This window comes from Haemaphysalis longicornis, unplaced genomic scaffold (genome assembly GCF_048455015.1).
Source record: "Haemaphysalis longicornis isolate Haplotype H1 unplaced genomic scaffold, Haemaphysalis longicornis Haplotype H1 scaffold_8, whole genome shotgun sequence".
In the NCBI taxonomy this organism is placed as follows: domain Eukaryota; kingdom Metazoa; phylum Arthropoda; class Arachnida; order Ixodida; family Ixodidae; genus Haemaphysalis; species Haemaphysalis longicornis.
In genome coordinates, this window is record NW_027526445.1 from 132,400,250 (window position 1) to 132,428,171 (window position 27,922).

Sequence of the window (27,922 nt, forward strand, 5' to 3'; positions counted from 1 at the left end):
CATGACGCACAAGGACCGAAATTATGACTACGAACAATGCGGGACGAGGCATATTTTATGTAGGCCTAAGTTGTGGGGCTTTCTGTAGCAGCATCGTGCAGACGACTTTGACGACCGACACGTATATGTGGATATCTTACTGTAGCAACGTGAGAGGAAGTGTTTAAAGAACGTCGAATATATCTCAAAGCTCCGATCACACAGACTTTTATTGTCCCCAGCAAGAGAAAAAGAGAACATAATAAAGCGTTTAGGCGCACCCATCACTTGTACTTCGATTCCCCATAATCACTGCATCTTACGTTACATATGCCTGCATATTTTTTATTTGCGGGGTTTTTATCTTCTAGCGAGCTCGCCGTGGCCTTTCTAGGATCGGGCGCGCGTTATGTTGCCAAGCATCGAAGGTTATCGCTGGCGCGTGTCGGCCATTCCGTGCATAGATTTTTACAACTCGGAAGCCGCGTGTACAGTGTATGACTTCGACTTGATGTAGTAAGCTGTATTCTGCGTAGAGAGACCTCGTAAACTCTTTATACGCGGCGGAAAAAAAAAGAAAGAAAAGAAACACACATTTTGGGTGCTATCAGGGCAGCGTTGTAAAACGTTAATTGTAAAACTAAGGGTTAATTGTAATTAACCCTTAGTTCATTTATGATTGACAATCCAGCGCGCGAAAACACGGCACAAAAAGAACGAGAGTTAGACAGGACAGCTGTCCTGTCTAACTCTCGTTCTTTTTGTGCTCAGTTAGACAGGACAGCTGTCCTGTCTAACTCTCGTTCTTTTTGTGCCGTGTTTTCGCGCGCTGGATTGTCAATCATGAACTTTCACCAACTCGCCCAAATCACAGTCCTCTTGAACCTTAGTTCATTTAATTGCACATCAAAAAATTAAAAATAACTTTCGTCCGAAATATAGGTTTCTGCAAAACATCTGCAAAGTGGACGCTTATCTGGGATGGGTGTATCAAAAATAAAAATTTCTGCGGAAGAAAGAAAGAGAGAACAAGTTTAGTTGTGTCCACTAAATGTACCTGCCCAGAACCTTAGTTTGGGACGGGGGGAGGAATGTTATCAAAACACCGACTAAACGCATTGTCCCACCTCTGCTCTGGAGAATAGTGATTGGTCGCTGGACGAAGTACCCGTTGCAGTCTTCCGTAGATCATTTTTGTACTATAAAGCTCCGAATATACCTTCTCATTTGTTCATGGAAAGCGGGTTTAATTGCCCCCCAAACAAAACAAAAAATTAGAAATGTGAGAGAGAGAGGAAGCATAACCACCAGTTACGACGTGCGAGCAGTTCTCGCCGTTCACGGTGCCTTTCTGCCATTAGGAGATTGGTTGTCCTTGGCCGAATTAACGAGAAGTTTGCGCACCCGTTGGTTGCTGGGTCCTCTAAACGAAAGCCGGCCGTTTCGCGAAAATTGAGGCTTTCGCGGGGCGCGAAACCGGAACCGTCCGTCGCTTGTACGCGCGCAGAGCCGCGCTTGCGTCATCACCACTGCAAGCGATCTTGCGACTTCGACGTGCCGTTGCTGCCGTCGTTGCGCTGCGCCGCTGTCTATGCAGATTCTTAGCCGTTCCCGCCCCGCAACCGGTGGACCCGAACTTTTCTCGCCGTCCCGTTGTGTTTTCTGCCTAGTGACAGACTTCAGACCGCACGCGCTCGCCACAAACGTGGTTTGTTTCGTGCACTCCGTGCTCTGCGCCCAACTTCTATAGTCATCCTTCTTCACAGAGTGAAACGGCACGGTTTTTTTTTTTCTTCGTGGAAACACGGAGTAGGTTAGCCATCTTTTTAAGGGTGTATCACGATTGCCCCGCGACGTTAGCCCCGTGTCTCAAATGCCCCGCGAGCAGTAGCCCCGCGTAATAATCCCCGCGTGCCAAAAGCCCCGATGGCAGTTTCCCCGAACCATTCTTCCGGGGCGATATTATGGCGCGTCATTTCCTTCTCAGCGCCTAATTTTTTTAAAATTAAAGTAATGTTAGACGATATTCTCAAGAAAATGATTGCGTCTGCCGCTTTTCCGAAGTAGCACTGCGACTTTATGCCGTCTTCTTTTGGCTGCGCTAATTTAGATGCGCGTTCGAAGTACGATTGGGGGTGACCGCTACCCAGTGCCTGCTGGAACGTACGAATCATCGCGGTGGTTGGTCTCCGAGGGTGGCACGTGGCACCTCGGCGGGGCCACAGCGGGCTTAATTGATTAATTAAATAAATTGAGATTTGCAAGAAACGGACTCGGAGGACGAAAGCATAGTGAATGCTACCAGACGAGCCAGATACTTCGGACAACGTTTTCGTATCTTCAGTTTTCTTTACCCGTCTTTACGTCTCCTTTCATTGGTCACACAGAAAGATTACCAAGAAAGAAAACATGCGTAGAATAGGGCGGGCTTAAATTATGACTACGGCGCTTAAAGAAGCGGGTATTTCGGCGCGAGGCAGTCGGCATGGGACAAAAGAGACAGGGAAAATGTGTACGGGGCTTATGAGCACGGGGCTTTGGGGCAAATGAGACGGGGCTTTTGAAATCGTGGGCTTTCGTGCACCTCCCCTTTTTTAGTCGCTTTGCGAAGTAGCGACCGGCGGCATTTCGTGACACATTTGAAAATGACTGCGGCCTATCTCTCCATTGAAGCTAATGCCCAGGAGTTCTTATTTAACTGAAGTTGTTTACAAATATGGGGATGATGTTTTCCCATGAAGATTCGTCGATGCTTGGGCGCGATAGAGGTTGCGGCAAGGCTGCGACATGACATTGCACGCCGATTCATTTTACGACTCTTCTCAACCAGTGAAGCGCTAGCTTTGACCTCCTTCAGTCGTCGCCGATTGCGTGCCTCGGTGTGTCTTCACGGGGATAATCTTCAGGCTCACGAACCAAAGCTTGTTCTGCTAGCATGATGGCTTGTCGTTCGTTCGGTGCATTCTCCTTTTTCTTTGTACCAGGCGGGCACGCGGAGGGGTTCACCGCGGCGGAACGGCTTGTTCGGGGAAGGTCAACGAGCCCTCCGGAACCCTCCGCGATGGTCGTTGGTCGACACGCTCTGTGGTGTGCGAGCGTGTTGCGGCTTTGCCGGAACATCCGAAAGTTTGTGTCGATTGTCGAGGCCAACAAAAACGCCCGCTGCGAGGTCTGGGCGATCCTTTCGGAAAGGACATTCCCCGCCCATTTTCGTCTTCACTGCTTTTGTGGGTGCGCGCTACGCCGCTACCGACCACGAACGCCGGTCCGCGGGGTGGGCTGTTACAAATTAGTGCGGGAAAGCGTTTTCTGCGGTGGTATGAAGCGCGCCAAGGAACAGTGCGGGAAGGGCGAGTGCGCGCACTTTCTTTTTTTATTTGGTCTTTTTTTACGTTCACTTGTTTACTGCCGAGCTCGCTAATGCGAAATGAGCGCGCCTTGAAGCGCGCGTGTTTGGAGGGAAATTAATCGCAACACATCGTGTGTGGTGTTTCCTTGGTGGGCTTGCGTGCGGGACTGTTGTGGACCTCTGCGGCCATTAGGCGCGCCTGCGCATCCTTGTCGCTTCGGAGAGATATTGGGTGGGGATACGAGCTAACACCGAACAGAGACAAGACCGGCCGCTGCCGGTCGTAAAATAGGGACACGTGTGCGCCCCGGCAAAATCGGAGGGGGGAACCGAAGGTCGACTTCTCGGAACCGCGCGGCCGTGGCGGTGCGCGCGACTCGAGCCCTGCGGAGTCGAGAGAGAAACTTGGGGAGTGTCTTTGGGCAGCGGTAGGGAGCGGCCGTGCACGGAACGCTCGTCCGGACGACGAAAGGCCTGGGGCCTCGTTCATTAGGATGTAGCCAAGAATAAACGTCCGTTTCATTGTCACTGGTCCGTAGTCTGGCCTCCCGTTCAACAGTGGGTTTGTTCATGCGTCTGCCTTAGCAGTGATCGGCGGGAACGTTGATTGCTGGATGCTTACATGCCTTAGTTGGCTGGTCCCTTTTAGTGGTCGTTGTACGCATCTAAACGCGGCCTTCGGCTGAATTTGTTTGTCGGGTTTCGTCAGGAAACTGCGAAGAGAGCAGCTCCAGCGGCGGAGGGGGAGGCGCGAAGTCTAGGTGGTGTTGGTGAATCACGGTGCACCGCTTGTTTGAAACCGTGCGGCGAGGACGGAGACCCCTTGTGGTGGCATAAAAACATACAGAAGCGATCCTGAACTTTTTACTTTATTTATATTATGTTTTATATGGGGGCAACGTTCATCTCGTGGTGACCTCGTGGTTACATCGAGGGGTGCCTCGAAACCACAGGACAGCCGCGTGTGAGCTGCGCTTTAAAAAATATTACAAGTTAAAAAAGCTTACTTGCATCATTTTATCAGGAAGGCGGGGGATATGAAGCTCTAAACGAGGCTTTCTAGAGGGTATCGACTGGGGCAGCTTGAGGGCGAACACGTTTAAAATGTCCGAAAAATACTCTAGGGTGGAGTTGGCGCAATGCCACGGAGAGGCGCCTCCCAAATGAACCTTTGTTATTCTTTATCCGCATGTCACCGGTGCACTGCGGGAAAGCCTGTCGTTGCCACCGGAGGAAGCAGTTTCATGCTTGCAGCAGCTGCCTTTAACTCGCTGGAAGAAACGTATATTCTGAGTTTTCAACAAAACATAACTTTATGCATCCCAGTTTGTTGGAAAAACTGCTCGGTACCATTTTTGAAGTTTCCAAATAGTGTTGTTGAATTCGAAGGCAAATCAGATCGCGTTATTTTCCTGGCTATTCAAAAGCTTGTAATATTCGCACACACTGTCAAAGTCCAAGCACTGCATGCGCGGTAGCGCTTGACGACAGCTGGGGCGCAGCGGCGCTGCATTTGTGCGCGATGCATGCGCGGTGTTTCTGGAGTTGTGTCGAGCTTCCGTGGAGCAGGGGTTGTGCCAGCTGTGGCGTTGTGTTGCTGAGCAACTCGAGGTGTACCTTGGCCCCCCCCCCCCCCCCCCCCCCCCCCCCCCCACTTTCTTTTTTGCTGCAGCCACTATGTGGGCCGGGGACGCTCCGTGGTTGCCGTTAGGCACACTCTCATGAGTGTTCATCATTTTTTTTTTGTATTTTTAACGTGTTACGCGCCACACATTAAGGCCAGCTACAACAGCTCCGCTGTTAACAAAAACTGTACAAGCACGCTTAGTCAACCACAAGGTATCCTGCTATAAAAACCTGTTTAAAACGAATCTCTTCTACTGAGCCACCCATTACATCAAACTCCTTGAGATGTGGTTGCTTCAGGGGCAGCGGCAGTCTTTCCTGCAGTGTGAATTCGGTGATAGCGTAGTCTTTGATGCTGCTGCGCTCGTGACTGGAAGGATAAGACTTTCCAATGGGAGTGGTCTTCTGGAGTGCGTCTATCGCTTGTTGTCTCCTGCCAGCACTACCCTCATGCTCCACTTTTCACACGCTGATAGCGCTGTTGCACTCAAGTAGATATGATTTCTACCCTTTAGATAAGGAAGTGTGTGCACTGCCTCATAGCTGTAGTTCCTTTGTCAAGTACCTGTTAGTTGTGCAGGCTCTAGAAATCGTTTGTTTTTGTATCGGGGACTGAAAAGCATTTGCTTCGGCTCAACGCAGTTCAAACAGTCATTGTTCATTTCGCATTCAACTCAGAAGCAAAAATCGCCATTTGCTCTTTGAAGCAATCATTCCGCCACAGGTCGGAATGTTTGCTTCATTCCGCCGCAGAACCTGCTTTGTTCAGGTGCCTTTTGTTTTGGTTCCTCTGTGCCATTTCCTTTTATTATTTTTTGCAAAAACAGGCATAAATTGTTGCTGTTTGAACAAAATCGGTTTTAGTTTTGCAGAGTGCGGTCCATTTTTTTTTTGTTTATTCTGTGCAGACTTTAAAATCACAAAGGGGCGTGGAACACGGACGTGCAGAGGCGTGCTTTGAGCTTTAACCCTTTGTGGTCTAAAACCTTTACCCACTTTCTGGCTGTCCTTTTCCGAAACATTTTGCCAGTTTCTGGCACTGCAAGGAAAAACATGAACCAAGCAAGAAAAACTCGCAGAATATTCATTTTTTCTTTTGTATTTTGCATGCAACTCCTTTGCCGACGTTTGAGCACTCGCTTCTGTCATACCACTGTCATCACTATCTGATGGAGGCACGGAATTCTCTTCCTCACTATAAAGTCATCATTGCTTTCGTGAAACGCACCAGCTTTAACGCACGTGGTGAAAATTCTCTTCCTCATTAAAGTCACCATCGTTTTCACTAAACGCACGCGGTGAGAAAGTAGCCATGCTTCTCAGTGAGCAGTGTGCAACTGAAAACGCTCTGGGGTCCGAAAGGCCCATGCTAAACATTAGGCTACACCCTAGTGAAAAAAGAAGTAAGCTTCTACAGACAAAGTTTACCTATTGCTCAAGAGATGATGCATCATGTATACAAAAACAGCGTGTGCTATCCCTTAAGAGATAACACATCATGCTTACAAAGAATGTGCGCGCGTTGTGGTAAAAATAACCGCAATATTTAACCCCGGACACCCTTGACGGGCGGTGCCCAACAGTAGACTGCTATGGCCGTGTTGTGTTGTCGGACAGGGAAATGGACCACGAAGGGTTAATGGCGTCAACCAGTTCCCTCAGCTTGAACATGCAAGTATGACGTTGCTTAGCATGTTACGAGATTCATCTTGGAGGTCACCCAATGTTAAGCATAAACGTGAGATGTTAAAGGGGCCCTGAAAGGCATTTTGAGCACACTAAATTGACTAGCGCAATCGTTAGATTGGGTCGTCAACATCATCTGTGCCAAGTATTACTATTTTACGCGCAGCGGAAAGCTCACACTTTTGTTGCAAAGTTTGTCGCTTTTTTCTCACCCTTTCCTTCGTGTTTTTGGACGCCGCCATCTTCACATGTCTACATCATCGATTCCCAGATGTTCGTCATGAGCTAGACATCCTGCTATTGGGCGGCTTTTTCACGCACTTCCGGCAAAGAGATGAGTCGTCTGCTCAGCGTCGGCTCGCCGGCTGATCTGCCAGCGGAGTGCCGGAGTGCTTGGACATTTTACGACAAACGAAACAAGTGTAAACAAACGCTTAACCGTTTGTATTGAATGCAACAGGGCGATAACACGCCATGAATATTCTCTTACTTGAGTACGTTCCATAAAGAAAGCGTTGAAGCCCCGTGGCACTTCTTTCTTGCAATCGCAGAGAACGCCCTGAGCCGAATGCCCGGGTTTGATGCATACATTTTATTCAACTTCCAAACAATCCATCAGAGATGCGTTTCGAACGAACACAACGTTACAACATGCGTTGCAAGTCCGAACCGCGATTGACAGACGATGGGTTGCCTCCTCCTGCCCCTCGTAAATTCGGCACTCACCTCGCGCGCGGTTTGCGGGGACGAACAGCAAGTCACTTAACTCTGGCGCACAAGCCGAGATGGCTTTTAGCCACGCACACTGCACATACGCCATGCGAGGTTGAGTCGTACGCCGCTTGCGAAAGATAATCCAGACCATGGGAAGCACTATCCACCCGCAGAAGCACAACGTCGCATTTCATCGCGAAACAAAGGCGTCCACAACACACACACCATCGCCTCCTGTAATGCCAAACGCATCTCGCACTTCCAAATGGGAGTGAGTAGTATGCCTGCAGTGCCCATATGCCGCGAGGTGGGGCCTCAAGCTGAACCGAGATCACGCAACCGTAACTGACTTCTAGAGCGGTTTGTGCCTTGTTTTCAGGGCAACCGATGTTTGATATTGTCAAAGAAATAGTGCTCGCTCCAGCGCTAGAAAGCTCAGAGCCGCGGAGGAGCATGTTTTGCCAACGTTGCCGCTCTCCACCACGCGTCGCCCCAAGCTGAACTGGCGTTTTGTGCACGGGTTCTCTATCGGTTTAAAATGTCTTTTTCACATGCCACCGCCAGGAATTACCACAGCCACAAAATAAGACCCGGCACCAGCGGGGCCACATCTGATACGGCGCTTTTTGGATAAACAGTGCGCTGTGCATCCAAGGGAGCGAGCGCAGGATCCTCCCCGTGCGGATGCGAGTTCGCCGCCGATAAAACGTCGCGTGCCGCCGATAGCGAAGTCTGCAGCAGCGTACACCGCGAAAGGGCAAGGCCAGGCCGCCGCACACATGGGGCCAGATTTTTCGTTCGCTTTTCCAGCCTTGAGCGGAGAGCGGGATTCATGGTGTCAACAAAGCTTGGCCGTAGCAGACGGCTGTGTGACCAGCGCAATAGCGGAAGTACGTCACCGCCGAGGAGCGCAGCATCATGGGAGGGAAGGCTCGCTCGCCGTCAACAGCGGAGAGTAAGTTGAAAGGAGGAGGAAACGCGGCGCGACGATAATACGCGGTTTTTGATTTACGATTTCTCAGCTAATACTCATCGCTTCAACAAAATTCTTGCAGGAGGAGATTGCTAATACATTGCTTTATTTGGTTACATGTACATCCACGCATCGGCGGAAGGTATTTCACGACCCCTTTAAGCCTTGCGTCACACTCTTCGTCTACTATTGCCTATTGGAGAAAGTACTGATTGCACGTCGAGCTGACAGTGATGTTGTAATACCTCATGGCAAAAGATTAGGCCTTGCTGATGCTTACCTATACAGTAGCAACAACCTGCTGTGGGGGATTGGCCAAGGCTTCTTAAGAAAATCTGTGCCCATACTCTGAATCCTATGAACATACCATGAAGCCGATCAAATTTTTACACACCAACAGAGCGCGTGTACCTACCCGCCGCGGTGGCTCAGTGGCTAAGGCGTTGCGCTACTGAGCACGAGGTCGCGGGTTCGATTCCCGGCCGCGGCGGCCGCTTTTCTGATGGAGGCGAAAAGCAAAAACGCCCGTGTGTACGAGATTTCGGCGCACGTTAAAGATCCCCAGGTGGTCGAAATTAATCCGGAGCCCTCCACTACGGCGCGCCTCATCGCCTGCGTTGCGTCGGCGCGTTAACCCCTACAATCAATCAATCAGAGCGCGTGTACCTGCTGTGGGGTGTTGGACTACTTTTAGTGCAAGGATGCTTGCCACTTTTGCATGATATTCTGTAATTGGCACAGCCGAACTGTCTCCACTTGATGCACTCTGATTGCAGAGGTGTGGATTGAGTAAGTTAGTAGCAGCGTTCAACTGAGCGGGACCATTTGAAAGTATGGAAACTCTCCCACGCAGGGCCTCAATGAGCTGGGGGAGAAGTTCAACCTGCCCATCCGCTTTGTGGAGGGCTTCATCCTGTCCATTGAGGTGGCCATCCCGTGGACCAAGCCTCTCACGGACAACAGCGTGGTCGAGATCGACGGCCTCATGATGACCGTGCAGCCCAAGCAGAGGGTGGATGATGGTACTGGTCAACAACCATTATCTGTTGTTCTTATGCGGGGATTTGACTGGGCGAGTGTTATCAAGTAACTGGTGCTGTGTGACTTGCACCAGCCTTCAGCAGAATGACTCTTATGGAAATAATCAGATGCTGTGCATTTTGATAAATGCCGCAGATACATTTGTTGCAAAGAAGGTTAGTTCTGTGCTCATTGCAAAAAAAAAAGTTAAAAATTCACTGTTGGAGTGGCAAGGTGGCGCCGATTAGCCAGACCTTGGTTCGCTTTCTTCCTGTTGAAGTAGCCTCGATGTTTGGAACTGACCTAATTAATCCAGGAGCATTTTCCTCAAGTGTGGAAATGGGAACTCTTCTAGTAGCTCGCATATGATCCTGTATGTATCCGAAGCGGGTTCCTCTATCCAACTGCATTCTCTACTTTGCCACTAGTTATGTAGCATTAAGACTATGACCTGTAGCAAGAATATATATAGGAGGGAAATGGCCTATTCTGGCAAGTGTGGGCTTTGTGTAGCTGTGACAATGAAGGAGAGGGTAGCGGCACCTGACGGACGAAATGACTGCGGCCACCATCCATTCCGGGACTGTGCAGCGAAATGCCGATCACGACGGCCACGCAGTTTCTTTTCCCGCAATAGAGGCCTCTAGCTTAACCAAGGCCAAGTGCTTGTGACTGCCTTGTGGTAATTGTGTAACTGCCCTTGCTCTGGCTGTTGTTCCACTGCGACCGACATTTCTGCCAACGTACCCGCCACAGTGGCTCAGTGGCTAAGGCGTTGCACTGCTAAGCCCGTGGAGGCGGGTTCAATTCCCGGCCGCAGCGGCCGCTTTGCTGGTGGAGGCGAAAAGCAAAAACGCCCGTGTGCACGACATTTCGGCGCTCGTTAAAAGTTCCCAGGTGGTCAGAATTAATCCGGAGCCCTTCACCACGGCGCGCATCATCGCCTGTGCAGCATCAGCGCATTAAACACCGTAATCAATCAATCAATCAATTTCTGCCAAGGTGGTGGGGAACAAACTGAGACAATGAGTACTCTGCATCCATCCTGTTGCACGTTTGGGATGATCCCTTTGACATAAAAAAAAGAACAAAGGACAGACAGAAAGGCAGCGTTGGGGTTCAAAAATAGGCGTTTCAAAGGCCTCGTGTCTTCAAGAAAAATTAAACGCTGCCGTCTTTACAAGAGCACCTTGATGCGCATATGTGGGTGCAGTCGTTGGTCGTGGTAGCATCATTTGTCGTGAAGTGAAACGTTGACACCTGTTCTCCCTTCTCCTCTTTTTATTTCAGCATCCATGTTTGAGCCCATGTGGGGCAGCATGATGTCGAGCATGCAACTGGCCGAGGAGTACCTGCGCCAGGAGCCCCTGGACAAGGAGGACGCCCGCGCACCCGCCGAACCCCTGGCGGGCCTCGAGCAGTTCGCGCAGGCCATCGAGACCGGTGGGTCTTCTTTGGCTCTCAACTGGGCCGGGCACGCTTCATCCACGGTGGAGTGGAACAAAACTTCACTTGTTGAGCTGATCGTGTGAAAGTCTGCCAATGCAGATAGCTGTGAATGAATTTTTTTTTTACTGGATGAGCCTGGTTAAACAGTGCGCACATTGTGGCTAACTGGTGCCTTTTATTTTGTTTTTTCACCTAGAAATCCCATGGTTTGCAGTCAAACATGTTTCAGGCAGAGTACTTTATCTGAATACTTTATCTGAGTACTTTTACTTCATCACCGAGCATTTCTGGCACAAACAAATCAGTTTTCTGGAAAACAGCGGCACTAGGTGTGTACGTGGGGCTTGAGAGGCCACCGGCAAAAGAATGATGAGCAAGCGTCAGTGTGATCAAAAAATGGAATAGAAGTGTGTCGAGCAAGTGAGGGAGAAACCCTGTCAAACTGCCAAACCAACTAGATGGACCAAACCAACCAACTTGTTCAGGGTGGCCAATGGGGGAACACAGTGCATCTGTTGCTGCACCTTAGGGAAGGGGTAGTTTTGGATTTCAGCTTCCTGTCTTTGCTTGCTTGCGGCCTCAATTGACTCTTCACCTTACCTCAAAGGCCTCTGATTGGATAGTGCGTGTTTCAGCACAAAAAAAGCTTGGGTAACTGCTTAGCCTGTATGACTGAGACATGTAGAAAGGAAATGGGAAGGCTACACCACTAGTTTTTTGCAACACAGAATATGCAAAAATTTCAAGAGCTTGTAGCAGTGGGTTTATAGTATCACAGCTGGGAGCCCAGCAGGACAGCTCTGAGTTTATTGAACACTTCGCTGATTGTTTAGCGTCCCAAATGGACACAGTGTTGTCTCAGGGTACTACACTTTGTGCCAAGCATATATTGTGCGTTCGTAGCTTCGGCAGAATGTCAAATGTGCGTAAGGGCTGCTTGTTCTGTGAACTGAAGTGACTTAATAGAGCGACGTCGTTTAAATTTAATTTTGATGCTCAGGGAAACTTGGTACGTTTTGCAGTTCCGTGAAGGGGCTATAACAGAGAGAATGTTACTACCTTTGGCATTTTTGGAAAAACTGGGGATGCAATTGAAATAAACGTTCCCCTCCTGCCCTCCTCCAGTGTTCTCCAGGATCAAGGTGAGGCTCACCAACACGGTGCTCAGGGTGGAGCACTTTCCGAGCCCTTCTTCACAGCAAGGAGTTGCCCTGGAACTGCACATCAAGTCGTGAGTGCTGTTCCTTTTTTTGGGGGGGGGAGGGGGTTTGGCTTGCATTGATCAAAAGGTTCTCCTTTAGCGTCTGTTGTGAACGCAGTCGGACAGCCAGGCGGAGGTGCTGTGCCAATGAGCCCTACACAGGTTTCAGTTTGCTTACTAGCCGAGGTGCAATAACGTAAAGTCAAATCAAGTTGTTTTTATTTCCAGCAAGCAGTCGTAGATCACTTGAATGTGCCTGGGGGTTCGTGCAGGCATCGAGACGTCTGAAGGGACAGGAACACGAAAGGGATGTTTGATCAATTTACAGGAAATATCTAGCGGTGAAACGTATTTGCAAATGATACGACACATTTTTCGGAAATTTGGGTGAAAAAACATTCCCACTGATATGCTTGTACAAGTTGCAATTTTTTTTTTACTGCGGATCAACTACAGGTAATTAAAGTATACTGAGATGAAGTGAATGTCTTCAAATGTGAGTATCTCTGTCTTTCAAATGGGAGCCTCTGTGTGACACTTCTGAAAATGGCTGTAAAAAAAGATAATTCGGGCAGTTTGGGCTTGTACTCCCTTATGTCGGTGTACTGGAATTTGGTAAAAGTCAGTACAGTCGAATCCACTTATAACGATACCGCTTATACCGTATTTATTCGAATCTAGGCCGGCCCCGATTCTAAGCCGACCCCCGAAAGTCCGAAGGCGCGAAAAAAAAAAAAAAACTTACCTCGAATGTAGGCCGAACAAAAAGGCAGGGTCAGCGTTCACAAAAAGAAAACACGTTTATTGAACATGAAGATGCGGTGCTGGAACTCAATCAGTTTCTCTTCAAAATCACCGGGCAACTTCTGGGCGATTGAGGTTCGACGACGGAGGCTAAAGCCGAAGTGCTTCATGAATTTCTGTAGCCAGCCCCGACTGGCTTTGAAGTGTGCCTCGTTCCCTTAAAAGCTCCCTTGCTTTTGCCTGGAGCACTTCCGTCGTTACTGGAAGGGCAGCTGCTCGCTGCGTCTGAACGAAGTCAGCCAATGCCATCTCCATTTCATGGTGACGGCATTCTCGTGGTCCGGTGATTGCCAACCTCGTTGCGGCGCACGCAAAATCCTCTCCCGTTGCGTCCTCCAACGACGGACATTTTTTTCATCCACGCCGAAGTCCCGCCCGGCTTGAACGTTCGACGACAACTCCGCAGCTAAAACAACTGTTCTTTTAAAAGCGGCACTATTCGCCCCGAGCGCGAACACAGTCGGCCCCTGGCGGCGGCGGGACGAACCGCTCCTAGTGTGGATGGCGCTCTCGTGTCGTCTGCTTTTTCATGTTGCGTGCGGAGCAAGACGCGTGGCGTGCTGCACACGACAAAACAACCAATATGTGTGCTCGTTTGGCAGTAAGCAATGACATAGTCACCTCTGCTTGCGCATTTCCTCTAGAAACGCAATAATTGCGGGTTGCGGGTTAATGCGCTGGTTTAATGCGCTGCGGGTTAATGCGCTGGTTAATGCGCTGACCGTTGCGGGTTAATGCGCTGGTTTAATTCCACGAAACATCTTCGCCCTGGTCACCGCTTGAGTGTGAAACTTGTTATAAACATTGCTTCCACACATTGCACTTTTCGTATTGTTGAGTGCAGTCGTCTGCCGTTTCGGGAACGACGAAGGATGCTTTTTGAAGGTGGCGTGGTGATTATTTAGAGGATAAAAGTTTAGTACGTGAAACGGTAAGCAGCGAAAAGACTTGTGCATACGCGTGCAAATTCCACACCCATGTAAAATTGCGCTGTGTCCTTATAGAAAGAAGAAACAAACAAAAACATTTACACTGCACACGACCCGTGCGCTATCGCCTATATATCGGACACGTATTTTACACCCGCAAGCGCCTGTGTGGTCGTGTCCTTCCCGTACCTTTCCTAAAATAAATACCATTTTTGGACAGTCGTTGTTTATACTGAGGAGGAGGAATAAACATTTATTCAACTGTATCGAGTTGCTAATTTTACGTATTATTTAAAATACGTTTTATGGATGCGCGAGAGTATTTAGGGGGGATTTTTAGGTAAAATTATAAGCAGTTGTGAGTTTGCGTCTGTCATGTGGCATTTCGTGTGTCATTTTCATATATATCATTTTCAAATCCGACATGAATCACCTTTCCAGAAACGTGTCTCACTCAGCATAACCAAATGCCTAATATGGCCACGTCTTAACCTCTTGATGTGGACGTAAGTTTAAAGAAAGAGGAGAAAACGCTTAATATAATGCGCGTTCTTGCCCACATGTGTGAGGGGTGTGTGCCATGACTCGCTGTTTTTTTTTAATTTTTTTTCCCACAATGCTTGCTTTCAATACAATTTTGAAAAAGGCGAGCCACAATTCCTGGACAATCCCGGACCAAAGGGGGGTTAATCAGTTTTGAAAATACGTACTCCTTTTTCACCGCTACACAACACGACGCCTAGTGTAGATTCGATTGTAAGTAATACTGATAACTATAGTTTGGCTTTTCGTGTTACATGCGTTCTCTTCTCGCTGCTCTTGCAACGTTGGCAGGACCCCCCCGTCCCGAAAAAAAACTAAATGCACAGAATTTCATTTTTTAACCAATCCTCAAGAATTAAATTCCGAGACAAATGCGATATTCAGTTTACAAAACAAAGTAGTTACCGGGGACCCGTTGCGCTGATTTGCAACGAGAAATAAAAAGGAAATGTTTTACTACATCTGCAACAGCGCAACTTCATTTATTGCCATCTCTAGGGTTCGTAAGCGACCTTATACGCAAGAATGCAAACACATCTCGCTGTTGCAGGCACCTGTGAGATTTTAAAAAGAACGCAAATGGTCAACATAGCAGCCGTAACAGAAAATTTGTGCTCACTGTGAGATCCCAGAGGCTTGGTTTGCACACTGTAAACCTGCTTGTCACTTTGCGAAAACCTAGCTAAACATGAGATGTTGATTGTACTGCGTGCGTTGACAATTCAATTCGCAAGTTCACTTGCGACGAAAGCCGTAAATAAGTGATCCGAAACCGTTATTCACCAAACCTTCCTTCAGATTCGTGACAATTTCATTTAAAAGACCCGTTAAAGCGGTTACATTTATATATCTGCGCTGATCAAAATTCAGCAATTTTATGTTGCCTTTTGAACACACAAAAAATATCGTAAGCTCTTAGAAAGAATTTCGGGGCAGTTAAGTAGTGTTACCATTTCAGGGCATCCCACAAATGCAAGAATGCGTCATGCTACCAGTGAAAGCGATTGAGATTGCCGTTGTAAACTGAATTTCAGAGATCGATGCTTCCTGATTTGTTTCTATTTATGCTTTTATTGAAGGCTCAAAGCCATAGTCTGGAAAGATCGAGCTTGCTACGAGCCACAGCGTACAAGTTCATTGTCACAATTACGGCCATTCTGAGATTCCCGATGAGTCGTCGCTTTTTTTTGGCGTAGTAATGAAAACTGACTGCCGCTTCCATGCTATACATTGAACGTTGAGGAACCGAACTACAGCATACCACTCTTGTTTGCACCTTTCGTGCGCACATACGGCGGGAAAAAGGCACGAAGCGCGCCCACAGTGTGCATTCTTATGGGCCGCTCAGCGGAGCATCCACACTAGCAGCGCGACGCTGTCGCCACCTACATGTCGAGCTCGCGGCGAATAATAGCACCGTTTCTTTTTGAGCTGTCAAAACCAAACGCCACACCGCACGCAGGCCACTGCCCCACAGAACAGAACAGGGTCCGTCCGCACCATGGAGGAAGTCCGCACAATTCAAAATGGCGGCCTATGGCCCTTAAGTGGCTACTGGCTCGTCTAGTAATGGCTACAATACTTTCTTTTCTGGGTGGCGCTAGCTGCGCGCCACTTTACTTGGAAATTGGCGCGTATTTCAAAATCCTCGAATCTAAGCCGACCCTGGAGTTTGATATATCAGTATTTCAAAAAAACTATCGGCTTAGATTCGAATAAATACGGTAACAATATATCGGATATAACGATGGACAATGATTGCACCGTCCAATTTTGTATGCTTTCTATGGTAAAATAACCCGCTTATTACGATGCTCCCGAGCCGCGATATCGGATATAGCGATTGAATCCGCTTACCGCGCGCGCCGAAAATGCGAGCGGCCGCCGGCGCTGGCGCCGGCACTTGGCGCGGACAGCACGCGACGCGCCTTGCATCCCGTCCACCCCTCAGAAAACGAGTCGACTGCGCCAAGCGAGAGGAGGAGCAGCTTTTCTTCCCGACTCCCCTCCCGGAGCCGCTGCTTTGGCCTCGTCCGCGCGTCCGGCCGAACCAACGTTCGGGTGGTTCGGCCAGTTCGGCTCGCACTGCTCGCAGCTCGGAAGTTTCCCTCGCCTTTTCTGCGCGCCGAACTGAGTGCTTTTTTTTCGCCGCATCTGCCTCCGTTCAACGTTTCACCAGTTTCACTGCGGAGTCGGACTGAACGTTCGGACGCCATGGCCGATTCGCCTGCGGCGCTGCGGCGAGCATCTAATTGCCTGGAGCAATTAGATGCTCTCGAAAAAGATGTGCGTCAGCTTCGCGTGAAGCAGTCAAAGCTGACTGACTATGGCTTTTCTGCAAACGAGTAGTTGCACTACCTCACTTGCATGCTAATAAAATGTTTTGATCTCTCTTGTGGCTTTTTTTTTTCTCGACCCGCTTATAACGATAATCGGTTATAACGATGGGATTTTCTTGGCACTTGGATATCGTTATAAGTGGACTAGACTGTAGTAGTTTTATTCTTGCAACAAGCAAATTGTAAACATTGTGTTTACAGGAGGAGGAAGTTATAACCAAGGACTGAAGTAATGATCTTGTAGGAGTTTGAGACTTTACGTCAAGGCAGCGGGACAAAAATTTTTTACGGATGTTGCTTGCTCAACATACCTTAAACATACAGGAAATCTGTTTGACTGGCTGCATTGTTCTGTCCAGCCGCCAAAAAGAAATGCTTGCTGCTAAGCCTTCTAACGCCTAGTGGCTCGCATACCAGGTGTCTTGTTGCAAGGGTAGGGAACACCCTGCAACTCTTGGTCACTCCCTCGTGTTACTATTGACAGAAATACCTCTTTTTAGCTTGTGAATATTGCATGCGAGTAAGTAGTGGTCCATTTCTACCAACGTCTCTCCGTTGATGTGATATGCTGTGGGAGGGATGTAATGTCTTAACACTGCTCTGCCATCCACAATAGTGGCCTGCTGTAGCCTTTCATGTAGAGGCATTTACGTATTTCTGGCTTTCTTAAAAGCTGGGTTTGCCGTTGGGTTATACATCACGTGGTTAACCTAATGCCTGAATGTTTCTTTTTGCGGTGTACTTACTTCCCCGGTACCATGTTGGTTTTGTCGCAACAGCTTCCAAGGCTCATTAGTGAGATTCATTAGCAAGGCTCACTAGTGAGGCAAGATTCTATTCCCAACTACTCCTTGTGAATAAGCTTCCTAAAATTTTTACAGACCCTTGAAAATTCTTAAATTTCTTCAATTTTTCTCTTTAACAAGCGCAAAAGCAGCGTGAGGAAATGTAAGAACTGAGTTAAGGTTTGTAGTTGGTTGATCTCCTTTAGCAAGTAAAAGTTTGCATTTTGTACATTTTGTAACGATGCAAGTGCTTGTTCATGTACCTAACAAACAGTGGTGAGAAATCATTGAAGAAGGAAAAGTTGCTGGAAGCACCTTTTCGACACGGGAACTTGCCTGAAGGCAAAGGCCCCTTGTTGAAGTGTTAGCTCCACCAGAGTTCACAATTTTCAGCGATGTCCCATCATTTCAAGTGTTTATCTTCCAGCGAACATTGGTCTTTTCAAATTTCAAACAGACAGTGTGGCCCTTGGAAATCCAGAAAAACCTTCGAATTTTTGTCACAGGAACCAATGCGAACCCTGTTGTAGTGATTTTGTGTTTTCCAGCAGTTGGCAGCTGTCTCAAGGCCCTTTTCCCCTTCACCCTGTCCCTGTGCAGCATGGACTACTACGACCAGGTGTCGACCGAGGCCGGCGACATTGCGGGCGAGACGATAGCCCAGCGCGTGCACGAGCGCATCTCGCTGTCCACCAAGAGGATAATCCTGAATGGGTCGAGCCTCTACGCCGAGGAGTTCTCCCTGGCCAGGGAGGCTTCCTCGAGCCTGCTGCCCAGGTCGACCGCCGGCAACGACGTGAGTCCTCTCTGCCCCACTGCTGCCATACCGCAGCATCAAAAAAAAAATTCTTTGTCAGGGGTGTTTGCCCACTGCATCGTGGTTGTGTGAACGTGGCTTTCACGTTGTTCTGCCTCCCCCAGGGTCCCCAGGAGTTGCTGGCCGGCTGTGCGGGAGCGTCGCCGCCCCTGGTGGCCCCCAGCCAGGAGAGCAGTGCCCCTGAGCCAGAGCCCATCCTCATCTCGCAGCTGATGGGCCAGCAGGAGATCCGGCTGCAGCTCAAGCAGGACGAGTCTCTCGAGGGGCCCAACGTGAGTGTCCCCCCCCCCTTCTGTAAGGGAGATGGGAAAGCGGCTGTTAATGTGATGGAGTTTGCTTACGTAGTGGGTCTTGTGAGAGGAAGAGTGGGGGCTGTTTGTGACTTTGTTGGCTCTTGTTCAGTTTGTCCATGCTTGGAATGCATAGTGTGTGGTAGGTGGCTTACTGCAGTGGGGCTGTAGGCTGGCACTATGGGTTTCCACGGAGTACGTGGGAATGTGGAGCCGCATTTGCCCTTTCCTAGAGCCCAGTCCTCCAATGTGGGAAGTAATAAGCAGGGATAGAAACTGTAGCCATGCCAACATAACCACTGGTCACCACTGCTGACTGTTACAGGGCTCTATGTATGGGTGGTATGTAAGCTTTGCTCATTTGGAGCAGGGAGGCCCTCCCCAAACACACGCCGGCCATTTGCTTTCCTGTACATTTCGCCCTCTTGGCAATTGTCTCCCGTTTCTTGGTCGCGTCTCGCCAATTACCGAGTGGCACTGAAGGAAACACACATAAGCTGCCATGACCTGAGCATGAATGTTCAAATTGCCTAATGGGGAAGGAGGTATTGTCTAATAAGCAGTGTGGACCTTGTTCTTTTCCTTGTGACTTCCTACAAGGGCATGGGAGCACCTGGATCGACAATTTTCACTTTCGTTTCTGTCAAACTGTGGGTGGTTCAGCTGTACCGCAGTCTCCACTGTCTCTCACCTCGCCAAAGCCAGGTGTGGTGGTGTTGAGCCGAGCCTCTGTATTCAACTGCTGCACTCGGTCATTTCTGTGCATTGCTGTGCGGGCACCAATCCGTGTTGCCATTTGCCCCTCTTGAACAGGTTGACGTGGACTTCAGCCTGGGCCAGCTGCCCCTGTTCCTGTGCCCGAGGCAGGTCCACCTGCTCATACAGCTGGCCAAAGGCTTCTCCTGTCCCAGTGAGTGCCCTTCTTTATTTCTGGCTGCACCTTGCACCCAGCTCGGCCGTCCTCTCTTTTTCAACAGCTCTGATGCTGTGACAGTGTTCAGCTCTGACTGTGAAGGCTCAATCGCTGGTGCTCACCATTGCCCCGGGAGGCTTTCAGTTCTGAAGCGGTCTCATATTCTCATATAGCCAAGAACAGTGCAGGCTTTTCTTCCAGTAAACAAGTTTTTATTGGAGCAAACTTGTGCTCTGCAAAAAAATGTGGAGGAAATACAGGGTGCAAAGAGCAGTCAATGGAGGGACGTGCACGGACAAACATCGACGAATCAAATGCCACGGTGTTTGCCATGCGAGAATTTATCTTCACTCCACGTTTTGAACCATCGAATTCGATCGTTTGATTGAGAACACTGGCAATCAAAGAGCGTTGTAGTCTAGTGACAGTAGTATGCAGCACTCTCCCTGTCCAATAAGGTACCCTGTGTGGCATACGAGAGAAAGGAAAAGGAACATGCGCTTCACTTCAAACTCATATGAGACAGCCGGGTGCAGTCAGACGCTGGCAACAAAGCACATCAGTGAACAAAACAGAAGGCATGGTTAGAAGTTAGAAATGGTTAGAAACCTGATTAGAAATGCAAGAGAACAGCTTTGTCAACCAGTGAATGGCACTTCAATCAAACCATTTTTGGCGGCACACCAGAAGCATGTGCTGAAGCAGCACTCGAGGCCTAACTTAGCCTGCCAGAAGTGTCACTGGGACACCCATTGGCGCGTTACAGAGCCTGAACTGTAGCCACGGAGGAGGACGTCAAAGATGGGCTCTGCATATGTTTTGACAGATGAAATAGCGACCTGGGAGTGATCTTTGTGGTCCGCAATTTCTTGGCTTCCTTCCTTCTCCCATGCTGTCAAGTGTGCAAAACATGGGGTAGCTTTCGAGGCTGGTATAGTATACCATAAAACCTGATTTTTGTTCTTTCTCAATGTGTGCTCCCTATGAGTGGTCATTAAATTTTTTACAGTGGTCATTACAGTTCCTAAAAGGGTTTAACGGGGATGCCAATAGCGAATAAAAGCACTCGTGCGACTCCCCAGTCAAGTTTAGCATGCCGGCATCCCTCCCTTCCCCTCTCCCACAGCCCCGGCCAGTGAGGACCTGTCTGGGAGCCTGCTGAGCCGGCGGTACAAGTGCAAGCCCATGGAGTCACACCACTTTGCCATAGCCGAAGAGGACCTCCAGAGGCAGATAATCAACCTCAGGGGACGGGCTCCGCAGCTCCCCTCGCGGTCTCTGGGGGGGCCCAACGCGGCCGGATGGTCCACCTGTTCGGGCGGTGAGTGTGGGCACCCCTTCTCGGGATAGAGGGGTAGGGGGAAATGGGAGCGGCGGTGGTTGTCTGAGCTCTCGCTCTTGTAGTGCCAACAATGTGCACTTGTGGATAAATGAAAACTGAACCCGAAAGCATGAACCAGACCTCGTAAAATTACTGTGGTTTATGGAGATCATATACCGTATTTTCCGGTCTACAAGTCGCACCTTTGTATAAGTCGCACCCCCCTCAAAATGACAGCTTTTCCGAAAAAAACGTATATAAGTCGCACCGGTGTATAAGACGCACCGGTGTACTAGACGCACTTGTTAACTAGGTAAACTCATAATGAACCAGATCGCTAGAAAGAGTGGCGAAAGTACATGGTTGCGGCGGCCGCCGCCTATCAACGTATCGCCCGGTAAGGAGGGCTAGACACGTGCATATACCGTCCAAAGTCTAGACAGAACTAACTTCTCAAAAATGGTTTATTGATACACACAGACAGCATGTACTTACAGACGGCGTTAAGGTAAAACCATTGAGGTCTTCTTCCTCCGACTTGCTAACAAACAATTCAGCAACTTCAAGTGGGAGTTCCGCCGGCACATTGCTGTCGTCCTCCGACTCACTGATGTCTTCTTCGTCAACATCGTCACCACTCGCGGAATGGGTCATTCTGGCCTTTATGAACCCGGCCACAACTGTTTTTGCAGGAATGGAGTCCCGCGAGTGTGAGACCCATTTGGCCACCTCTCCAAACGTCGCGCGTCTGTTGCGTGCTGTCGTAAATCAGCGCAATAAAGGTGTCATGGCGGACGGAAGTGACGCGACCAGAAGCGGCCCGAAAATCGAAACTTATCAGCAAGCTGTCATTTTAAAAATTAGCAGCACGTTCACCTCCTTCAGAGTTAACTCTCTGTAATAATTTATAAGCTGCATTTTATTTTTGCAACCCAGTTTGATATTACTGTGAATTTATTCTGAACTGTAGTCACTGTGCATGGCAGAAAGTGGCGCGCAGTTGTCGCAGGCCATTATCATTGTTTTTGACTAGAAAAAGCTGCAAATTCTTTGGTTTAACGTCCCGAAGCAACATATGGGCTATGAGAAACACCGTAGCGGTGGGCTTCGGATTCATTTAGATCATAGAGCTGTGTCTCTTAACGTGCACTGGCCACGCGCGGCCGCCGCGAACCGAATTTATTCCATACATAAGTCGCACCGGTGGATAAGACGCGCCACCGAAAATTTCAGAAAAAAACCGCGACTTATACACCGGAAAATACGGTAATGATGTGGTTGTGGTACATTTGGAATGTCACATTTCCACGAAATGTGAACCTAAACATGAACCAGACACGTGGAGCCAGACACGTGGAGCCAGACACGTGGAGCCAGACACGTGGAGCCAGACACGTGGAGCCAGACACGTGGAGCCAGACGTGTGGAGCCAGACGTGTGGAGCCAGAAATTTCTGCCAGAAATATGAATGTAGAATTAACACGCAAAATTGAAAATGTGGTTCATGGAGGTTATATAAAATGATGTTGGCAGTAGATCTTGAATGTCACAACTCCAGAATCTTTTACTGTTATGGAGCCATGTGATAGTTTGACTGGAATGGAAAAAAATCTCTCTCGTTCTGCTAATATTGTTGCATTCAGCAGGGCAAGCTAGACAAACCATGGTTTGAGGTGAACAGTGTATTGCTAAGGTGGTCATAACAAACCAAGCATTGCTATGTGCTATGCATTGCTTTGTCTTTGTAAAAGGAAGGTATAGCATGTGCACCATTGTCTGTTCTGTCGTTCACCCTTGCAAGTGCAACACAGCACATCATTGCTCATTTCTTCTTTTAATGTAATGAGCCTGTACTCCAATGCTTTTTTGTGTTTTTGGTAGGTACATGTCATTTTAGTATGTGTACGCGCCATTTCCTTTTGTCAGCATCTCTTGGCTGGTGAGTGCCTGCTTTTCCGACGCAATGACAGACATGCGCTGTGATTGTGATAGATTGTGAATTTCGTACCACTATCAAATTTTTGCACCTTATTCCTTATCACTCATAGTCTCAACCTGGCCCTCTAAACCAGTCATCCTCATTGTCCACAATTGATTTCACTTTTCTCGATGACTGATTTTAGTATTTACCTTTGCACCTCCGTTATTTAACTTTTTTTTTACCCCTTGGCCTGTAGTTAGCCTTGTGCCATTAAAGACCAACCATCATCATCAGTTGTATTTGCTGGCATCAGCTTCGCTGAACTTGAGTGCAAATGCCTTCAACTCATGCAGTACCTCGTGTTCTAGTACGCTTTTAGGCTCCTAGTGTTAATAAAAAGTGGCATGGCACCTGCTTTCCACGGCAATACTGCCAAGAAGGATTTGAACATGCTGGACAACCTGTCGTTTGTTGTTTTGTGACAGCATGCACTTTACTTTCACTGTCCAGTTTGACAGGACCTTAATCTTCTTTCCATCCTTTTTTCTTTGTGTCTGTGTACCACAATAGCGTGTTGGGGAGCCTGTAGCAGTCTCCTCCGTGCCTATATTTCCTTCATTCACACTGAAAGCATCGTTTCATTGTTTGCAGCCATTGTTACAGGCGCTGGTAAGGATTTTGGACTTTGTTGGTTGACGCCTGATATAGTGCACAGGTATTATTAATTAGCATGACTGCTTTGCGATCACAACAATCTAAGTGTGAACAAATATATTTTTTTTTCTTATGTAGCCTTGTACAGAAAGACACCGTGGCATACGTTAGTACCATTCTGCCAAATAATCGGACTCAGACGGGATGAGGTTTAGACGTTGTGTGAGCGATCGGCCTTGAAGCTCGCTCTGACCAATCTCTATTTGTGGAGGCACGTGGAATTTGCACTCTGAAATTTGTAGCGAATTTTTATATGCTGTAGTTAATTAACAATGCTAAATGAGTGGAACATAATGCAGTAGAATATAAGTGACGTGGCCATGACTGCACTGCATGTACCACTGCCCAACCTTTTTATAGTGAAAGTGAGCTTAGAACAAATGTGGCGGGAGAGATCCTCGTGCTTGATTTTGGATGTATATAATTGTGACACTCCATAAAGCTCATAATATCGTTTTTATTTGTTTTGTTTTAGCATAGTCACTGTAATTTAATGTCTTCGTAACATTGCTAGGCTTGTTTGTAGCTGGGCTGTTTGTAGCTGGGCTGTGGCAGCAGTACTGAAATGACCGCATCATGTCTGCGATCAGTCATAAGACTGCACTGAGAAGTGTGGTGGGGCAGACACACGGTGAGCGATGAAAAAAAAAAAGTGGGCACAGATTTGGCTGATGTTTTCGCATCAGCCCACTCTTTTTTTGTTTTCATTTTGTTTTTTGTTTTCATTCATTTTGTGTGTAGGTACTATAGTTAGACTCAAATGTTCACCCTTGGAGCTTTCAGTAAGCCAGTATGCATTCTAAAATACATGATCCCCAGGTATTGTGCTTGCTAAAGGATTGTATGCAAGAAGCATTGCAGTCTTATTGTTACACATAGCACTGAGAATTTCTGGCTAGTTTTATTTATTTTTTTTCCTGGTATAGAAGTATTTATTACCTCTATATCAGGATATTACCAAATTTTGTGCAAGGCAGTACGCAGAGTAATAAAGCTTGTAGAACAAATGCTTCTGGGCATCTACTGATTGATTGATTGAAGGGTTTAACGCGCCGGCGCAACGAAGGCGATAAGGGACACCGTAGTGGAGGGTTCCGAATTAATTGTGACCACCTGGAGATCTTTAACGTGCGCTGAAATCTCGTACACATGGGCGTTTCTGCTTTTCACCTCCATCAGAAAAGCGGCCACCACAGCCGGGAATCGAACCCGCGACCTCGTGCTCAGCAGCGCAACGCCTTAGCCACTGAGCCACCGTGGCGGGTCTGGGCATCTACTACTTGTGTTCACTTTGCGGAGCATTGGAGAAGCGGGCAGTTGTGGCAGTGCTTCGAACTGTCACGAGTTTGCTTTGGCATTCGAGGGATCACATTGGATTTCGGTGGAGGCAACACATTGAGCCACGGACTGTTTTGTTGGCATAGATGTACTGAGCAAGCGTAGGCTAATAAAACTAACAAGGTGGTCTTGTTCTTTCTTGTGTGGCAGGCTGCTTCTCGGACTCTGACGAGGAGTATGCCCCGATGACGCGGCAGGGTGCCTTCTCCGAGAGCGGCAGCGTGGCCTCCTCGGACATGGACTCCTCCGTATCAAGCAGCACGTACAACTCCTGTGAGTGGCCTGCAGTCTTCCGACTTTGTAGTACAGTCTACGCCCGTTACAATGGACCCTGTTAATCCGGAAAAAAACGTCCGCTGCAGCCAAAGTATGCAGTATCTGACCAGGGAGGGTGGTGGAGGGGGTAGGAGCACAAAAGTGGGTACTTTGATCAATATTGCATATACATAGTACACTTCTTTCTACATGCCTGCAGCACCTCTGCACAGTGTTTGTGCGAGGGCGAAGAATCGCCTAAACACCGTTTCCAAAGCTTAGCACCGGCACTTGGGAAAGGCCTAGTGCACGCAGTCAAGTGTGTAAAGACGCGTGATAAGCTGAGCAAATAAAGCAAGAGTAAAACTAGGAGCAATTATTAACCAGCTATAAAAATCAGTCGTGGCAATCGGAATTAGCTAGGCTCTTTTAAATCCTTTCGTGACGAGGCAGGTTTAGCGGAAATCGTTCGTCAAACAAATTGGATCGCTGCCTGACATTCCCCCAAGGCAGCTTCCACATTTATGATTTTAGTCTGGTCATTGAAACAGCTGATACAAAATAATCTGATGAAGGACAGCTGTGAAATCGAAAGTTAGACCAGTTGGACTGTGCACGGCCACGAACAGATTGCACACAATGGATGGGAACCAACTCCCCACCCCCCCTCATTGAGACATTTCGTACCTCTTGCACCGTACGGAATGGGAACGATGCATGTGTGGGAATAATAAAGACCGAACTTAACTGAACCAGAGTTCTTTATTACCATATTTATTCGAATATAGGTCGACCTTTTTTTTCCGAAAATGTGCTTAAAAATTGAGGGTCGACCTATAATCGTGACCGAAGAACCTCGACTTTAGTCGTGATCAAAAATGGCGAGTGCACCGAGCGATCAGTTTCTCCGTCGCGGCCGGCGCTCCTCAATTTGAGGCGGCAGCACGGAGCATCTAGAACAAAGACAGGCAAGAAAATAAAAGGAAAAATAACAAAACAAAACAAAACAAACAAACTGGCACTGGCTTGACTTGGCTGCGCCAACGACCCGGCTGCCAACAATGTTGCTAGGCATAAGTTTTCTTGCCAAACTAAACAAACAAAAATCATATCGAGTGTCGGCCCCGTGGAAGTTCGCTGTAAACTTTGTTGAAACAATTTTCGCCTAAAATTTTTTCTGTTGTAGCCGATAGTCTGCTCTAGCAGGGTCCATTATGAGTGGAGTGGACTCCATTTAAAATGCATGAGGACCAGACAAAACAACAGAAATGGTCTGTTGTAACTGGAAGTCCGTTGTTGCCGGATCCGCTGTAACGATCATAGATTGTACTTCCCATGCACTGTACCATTTTTTAATTAAGCATGTGGTGCTGGGGAATCTCGGTGGTTTCTAGCTTGCCACTGACTGAAGAATTGAAGGAGTGTTACGAGGAAGCTGGCAGCAGTTGCTGTTTCTCCTGAATTTTTTTTTTAAGGTGAGAGAAAAAAAAATACTTGTGAGAGGTACAGTCGAACCCCGCTACAACGAACGCCGCTTCAACGAAATTTCCGCTTCAACGAAATATTTCCAATTCCCCGTCAGCTAGCCATAGAAGTCAATGCAACAAAGTCCTCGCCACAACGAGCCATTTGTCTGGCTTGCTTTCGCTTCAACGAAATTTTAGATGATTTGGGCTGGGTTCGAACAATTATTTTACAATAAAATATGCATAGCGCCAGCTATCTAACTTTTTATACATTCAGGACGCTTAGTTTCACCGAAAACATGCGCGTTGCGACCACACCGCCACCCAAAACAAAACAAAAAATAACTCATAGGCGCACGCCATTGCTTGATGGTGATAACGATGTGGCTGGCCGTCTTTACACGAGGCGCAGGCCCGCTTCGCCAAGGCGGAGCCCCAGAGCTACAGCCGATCCGTATCCAGTTGAAATTGCATGAATGTGCTCCGCTGCTGGCGCGGTGCCGTCATGTATGTGTTGTGAGCAGCTGTCCTTGCCGTTTTCCTTCTACCATTCTTCATAGCCAAGAGCAAAAATCATGTTTGCGTGTTTGGTCTTGAAGCCTAGTCATCCTATCTTAGTCGCGGGCGCGCGGTCATGTTAAATGCAAGCGCACGCGTCTTGCCTGCCAAGGTCAGTAGCTGCCGTGCCCTGTCGGAGGATAAGATAATGGAACTGCTCCTGCCACAAGCGAGAGGGGGGCTTCCGACAGCCTAGCAGTTATCTGCAAGTAATCAGCTCGGTGGGCACGCCTTGTTGTACAGCGATACGTTTTGCGCCTGCATATCTTCACCCCCCTCCGTAACGCGTTCTTTGGGTGGTGAAAAAACAGATAACCATTGGTATGTTTGTTATCCAAATAAACATGAGTTCTTGCGCGTCACCCCTTTTTCTAAACATTGTATTATGCTGCCAATGTTGCGGAAACGTACGGGGCTATTTTTCTGGCCTTTCCGTGGTGTGTTGGGGCTGATTTCGCCTCAACGAATTTTCGCTTCAACGAAATTTTTCGCACGTCCCGTCAATTTCGTTGTAGCGGGATTCGACTGTAGTTGACTTTCCCAATGACCCGCGCTCGTTGTTCTTGACTGCAGAAAATGGGGCAATGTACCCACCACAGTGGTGCAGTGGCTAAGGCATTGTGCTGCTGAGTTCGAGGACTGCTGCTGGCCTTAATCCTAACCGCAGTGGCTGCTTTTCTGATGGAGGCGAACAGTGAAAATGTCCATGTGTCGAGATTTCGGTGTGCATTGAAAATCCCCCCGTGGTCGAAATTGATATGGTGTTCTCCACTGCAGTGCACTTCATAGACAAAACATACACGGGGCTTGCACACGCCGTCACCACCGCTCTTTCTAGTGCACTGCCGTCAGTTTTGTCTGCGCTGCCCGATATAAGAGCGGCAGGTGACTTTCACAGCGCAGGCACTTGCCGCGGTGGTTCAGTGGCTAAG

General features: G+C 48.3%; 1 protein-coding gene across 3 annotated transcripts in view; it reads left to right on the forward strand.

Annotated features, from left to right (window-relative positions):
- Positions 1–27,922, forward strand: part of Atg2 (Autophagy-related 2) — a 114,581-nt gene that overhangs the window by 16,051 nt on the left and 70,608 nt on the right. For all 3 annotated transcript variants that reach the window (XM_077681366.1, XM_077681368.1, XM_077681367.1), the window contains exons 2-9: positions 9,181–9,349; positions 10,638–10,790; positions 11,922–12,027; positions 17,998–18,193; positions 18,319–18,486; positions 19,318–19,414; positions 20,544–20,738; positions 24,862–24,984. In XM_077681366.1, the coding sequence (XP_077537492.1) occupies positions 9,181–9,349; positions 10,638–10,790; positions 11,922–12,027; positions 17,998–18,193; positions 18,319–18,486; positions 19,318–19,414; positions 20,544–20,738; positions 24,862–24,984 (1,207 nt within the window). The remainder of the gene's footprint in view (positions 1–9,180; positions 9,350–10,637; positions 10,791–11,921; positions 12,028–17,997; positions 18,194–18,318; positions 18,487–19,317; positions 19,415–20,543; positions 20,739–24,861; positions 24,985–27,922) is intronic.